This window comes from Lycium ferocissimum, unplaced genomic scaffold (genome assembly GCF_029784015.1).
Source record: "Lycium ferocissimum isolate CSIRO_LF1 unplaced genomic scaffold, AGI_CSIRO_Lferr_CH_V1 ctg10515, whole genome shotgun sequence".
NCBI classification, from domain to species: domain Eukaryota; kingdom Viridiplantae; phylum Streptophyta; class Magnoliopsida; order Solanales; family Solanaceae; genus Lycium; species Lycium ferocissimum.
The window spans coordinates 23148-28049 of NW_026713352.1; the positions used below are offsets into that span (position 1 = coordinate 23148).

A 4902-nucleotide genomic window follows, 5' to 3' on the forward strand; every position below is an offset into this window, starting at 1 on the left:
GTTGGCTGTAATTGAGACAATTCGGATGGACGATATGGATTTTTTCGAGATAGTTAACCACTTTTTTAACCGTGAGAGGGTGGATGTAATTCAGCTCGAACGAAGTGAGAGGGCGACTGAAAAGGAGGCTCGACCTACAGGGAGAGGGAGGTCATTCAGAACCCGCTGGCTCCAGAACGGGGGGGCGGCTCCAGAGGCGCTGCCGCAGGCGCCAGCACCGACATAAATTGCCCACCCCGCTCCCGATCAAAAAGAGCGTGCGAGACTTCGAAGGGACATTCACACTTTGATTCGTGAGCAACTTCACGAGAACATTGTGAAAGGGGGAAATGGCGGCTGTCCGTGCACTTTCCGGAAATGACGGAAATATAGTCCAGTGCCGCGAAGGCGATAATGTCTTACGATCTGGAGATCTCCGCGGAGACGGATACGGAAACCCTCCGCAGATGGGTGGAGAATATAAGGGGGACCTTTATCTCCTAAAGCTACTCATTAGGGAATACCGGCCAAATTAGTCTGTCTGCCGCTTTCTTTCATAACAGAGCCGTTATTCCCGGCTGGCATAGAAGTCTCTCGCGCGGGCGAAGGAGATGCATTTCTGGTACTGGTGGTATTGGACAAGCTCTAAGGGAATAATCTCTTTCTTATTTCTGTATTTCTTTCCCATGACGACTAAGAACAGGCAAATCCAAAATTTCACTTCGAATTTCGGACCTCAACATCCTGCTGCTCATGGTGTTTCACGATCAGTATTGGAAATGAACGGAGAAGTGGTGGAACGTGCGGAACCACATATTGGATTACTCCAGTGCGGCACGAAGCCGCTGATGCCGAGTCGGCTCCTATGCCGCTAGCTATGCCCTGCTTGGTCCCCCTCCCCCGGCACGGTGGAGGTTCCGTAGCACGTCATGAGCACCGGGCTAAGGGGCGGTTGAGCAACTCAAGCGAACCGCCTTACCTTATTCCAACATAGGGACAGAAGGGAGAAGGTTGTGAAGGTGGCCTCGTTATCCATACCTCCGGTCGGATGAATGGAGGACCGACCGACCCGGGTTTTCACGAGCGTTGGCGGGTTCTGGAGTGCCTGTCAAGGGCGCTAGCGCATACCCCGGGGTGATCATCACCACCTGCACCTCACATCTCGGCACAGTGGAACGTGTAACCCGCCTGCTGTTCCATTCAACTACATTTGTTCCTTTAATCCATAGCAACAAAGAACCGCAGCAGCGAGGGACAACCCGCCCATACAGCCAGCGGGGAGGATGGCACTACTGGCAAAGACCGTCTGGCGAAAACGCCGCAGGCGCGAAGCGTGGTAGGCCTGCGCCGGGGGAGCATACCATAGGGAGGAAAGGGAGCCCGGACGGTGGAAGAGCCAGGGGAGGCCGGGTCATTTGACGGAAATGGAAGGCTTTTCCCTATTAGAGAAGGCCCTATGGAGTAAAGGGAAGTGGATGAATTCTTGGAAAAAGAGGGAGCGAGCCTATATAAAATCGAAAATGAAATAAAGAAAATTCCATGAATAGATAGAGTCAACGGTACGACAGACAGCGCTGCCTACACGCGAATTAGCTTCCGAGGTTGAGCAGTCTCAATTTCACTACAGGATTTGCGAATGAATGCTGGGCTGGGCCACCTCGAATGGCGTGAGCCGCATGCGGGGAGACCCGCACGTACGGTTTTTAGGGGGATCTGGTCGAAAAACCGGCCGGCGCCCACCCGACTAGAGGGACTGAGAAATTAATTGAGTACAAAACTTATCTTCAAGCTTTACCTTATTCTGATCGTTCAGAGGGCGATCGCGGGGTCACTGAATGAAGTCCTCCGTTTCTTTCGGAGGTGCTGACCCGCAGCGAGGCAGAGATGACTAAGTGACATATGGAATATGGCGACGACAACAGCATGTCGTAGAAGGAGATAACAGGTGGAGCCAACGACCCACTAAGACTAACCTATCTACAACTACATCCCCGAGCGGCAGTCAAACGGGGGCGTGAATGCGAGATGCCAGCGGAATGATCGGCCGGACAGAGGCTAGGGCTGCTTCCTTCCCACCGCGTCCTTCCTTGTGTGTCGGAGATATAAAGCGAGTGCACCGGAAAAGAACGGGAACTGGATCGATCTATTCTATGGTGAAGCATCCGAAGCATAACTGCACACTCACACGATCTTTGCCGAGAGATAGGAGCATTCGGTGGAACCGGTGAACTACACTTGCTTCTGGATAGATGTGTGGGACAGAGGGCTCGTGGTACCTGCTGCCCACCCTTCCTCCTCTGCTTTGAGAACTGTGTGAACGGAGAGTGGGCAGAAGAGAAGGAGGTCCTCATACGGAGTCGCACACTTACTTGAGCAGTGCGGGAGACTGGGTATGTTATAGAAAGGGAAGGCGGAAGCATCGAATGGCGAAGAGAGGTGGCTCGGCAGGGAAGGAATGGGAAATAGTCAAGGATGACTTCTTTGTTGGCGGAACGAAGGGCTAAATAGCGAGAGTGATTCTCTGAGCCGGTCTGGATTTCCAACGCCTCGGGAAACTGGTCGAGATAGATGACAGCACCTTTTTCCCCTCTTCCTTACCGGTAGGGCAATCTTCTCTTATGGCCTTCACCCCCCGCCCGGAAATAGAGAACCAAGCCCCTTTCTGATCCATTCATTTCTGCAAGCAGGGAGGATCCAGAGCGTTGCCCCCTCCTATTCGAGGCCGGATGGCCGCGCCCCACAAGCACCCAACCTTCCTTTTGCTCTTCCTTCGGTTTGCCTCCACGAACGCGCCACTTAGGAGCCCTACTCATATTCCAAAGGCGCTACTTCAATTCAAGCGCAAGCCCCCCCTTCTATTGCATAACTTCAAAAAGCTATAAACAAAGTACCAAAGTGGTTGCGGGAACGATACGCTTTGGTTACCGGCGAAGGCTTCCAAAGGCGACCAGCTTTCCATACTAGTTGTTACCTTACGCTGCCTTTTTTCCAATATTATTGAATAGCATGGCCTGGGGCTAAGATAACTCAAGTGGGAGAGCCGTGTTATGGGTGACCTTATTGCACGGTTCAGAGAGCACTTGTGTATGTGATGCAAGTGAACGTCTACGAAAAAGCTGTCGTAAAGTTTCGTTCTTCGTTCCGTCGTCGACCCTATCTATGTTTCTATGATGGCCCAAGAACACGCTCATTCTTCAGCCGTAGAGAGACTTTTGAATTGCGAGGTACCATTACGAGCTCAATATATACGAGTGTTATTCCGTGAAATAACTCGAATTTCAAATCATTCACTTGCTTTAACTACTCATGCTATGGATGTAGGAGCATCAACTCCGTTCCTGTGGGCTTTTGAGGAGCGGGAGAAATTGTTGGAATTCTATGAAAGAGTCTCGGGAGCCAGGATGCATGCCAGTTTCATACGACCAGGTGGAGTGGCACAAGATCTGCCTCTTGGCTTATGTATAGATATTGATTCATTCACACAACAATTTGCTTCTCGTATCGACGAATTAGAAGAGATGTCAACCGGCAACCGTATCTGGAAACAACGATTAGTGGATATTGGTACTGTCACTGCACAGCAAGCAAAGGATTGGGGATTCAGTGGTGTAATGTTAAGAGGTTCTGGGGTATGCTGGGATTTGCGAAAAGCAGCACCTTACGATGTTCATGACCAATTGGATCCTGACATACCAGTAGGTACCAGAGGAGATCGCTATGATCGTTACTGTATTCGTATCGAAGAGATGCGACAAAGTGTTCGGATCATTGTGCAATGTCTTAATCAAATGCCTAGTGGCATGATCAAAGCCGATGATCGTAAGCTATGTCCTCCATCACGATCTCGAATGAAACTATCCATGGAATCGTGCGCCGTGTGAAACGTATATCATCGCCGTTCTTAACCGAGACTCAGGTTAAGCTCCGTCTCGGAACCTTGTGGGGTTAGGAGTAAAGCATCCCGAGGTTGGCGCATCTCGTTGAGCGTGGAGAAGCATTGGGAACCCCCATTTTTTTCTTCGGAGCCGTTTCTTTTTCCGTCCCCCCGCCCCGGCATAGCGCTTCGCTTCCGGTTCTTCGGAAGAATCAACTTACGTCTCCCTTCTTCATTGATTTGGGGGAAAAGGAACCGTCTACCAGTTGGGAAGCTAGACATCAAGTAAGTGGTTTGATGAGGATAACTAAGCTGACACGCCGGAGTTGGCTGCTGGCACAACAGGGTGGTGCCTTACCGCACCGCAGGCGGACGCGCGGTAGCGTTCGTGGTGGTGCTTCAGGATTCCAATGTACTGCGTCCAAGATCAGAACGAGCTTGCCGGCGGACCACTGCCGTCCCATTCTTGAGTGAGCTGGAGCGCAGCCATCTTATCCACTGAACTAGCTAGAAGCTATCGCTTCGGGTCGAAGCACTAAAAGAAAAGGACCGGGAAACGCGGCGGCATAGGAACCACGGGACCCCCTACTAGTAAAGGGAAAATGGAAGTGCGCTCCTGCGCACCAGCGGAAAAGGCCCTTTCCCTTTTTAATAATAATAAATAAGGTAAGCTTTATAGCTCCAACCTAGTCAAGGGGCTTTGATGCCCTTTGTATAGGTTGGGTTGCTGGATACGGGATCCTCGTAGTAGGCTGGACCAAGATCCAGCCGAGAGAGGGCAGTCTTTAGAAACAACAGGTTGGGAAAGCAAGAGAACGCTTCGCCTTTTCTTATCTTCTTCCCGCCCTAGGAGTAGCACAAAAAGAGGGATTAGCATTATTGACCCAATGATAAAGCACTAAGACCTTCCTCGTTGGGGCTCCGCGCACTGGGAAAAGGCTGACGCGACGGGAAACCGGCCACTAGTTACAAAGCTCCAATAAGGTATCGAGAGGGCTATCACAGTCAGGTGCGAATTTCTTACCCGAATTTGTAAACTACCCCTATTC

At 51.1% G+C, this 4902-nt stretch overlaps 2 protein-coding genes across 2 annotated transcripts; one reads left to right on the forward strand and one right to left on the reverse strand.

Annotated features, from left to right (window-relative positions):
* Nucleotides 1–622: 622 nt before the first annotated feature.
* Nucleotides 623–3170, reverse strand: LOC132041527 (uncharacterized). Its single transcript, XM_059432238.1, is given in 6 exon segments — nt 623–803; nt 1720–2126; nt 2129–2288; nt 2553–2619; nt 2622–2691; nt 3021–3170. Coding segments are annotated over 5 exon segments (798 nt in total). The 3' UTR covers nt 623–803; nt 1720–1775.
* Nucleotides 3171–3290: 120 nt separating this feature from the next.
* On the forward strand, nt 3291–3798 carry LOC132041530 (NADH dehydrogenase [ubiquinone] iron-sulfur protein 2; the record flags this gene model as incomplete). Its single annotated transcript, XM_059432242.1, has 1 exon — nt 3291–3798. A coding segment is annotated over exon 1 (508 nt), but the record flags the coding sequence as incomplete, so codon positions are not given.
* Between the last annotated feature and the right edge of the window lie 1104 nt (nt 3799–4902).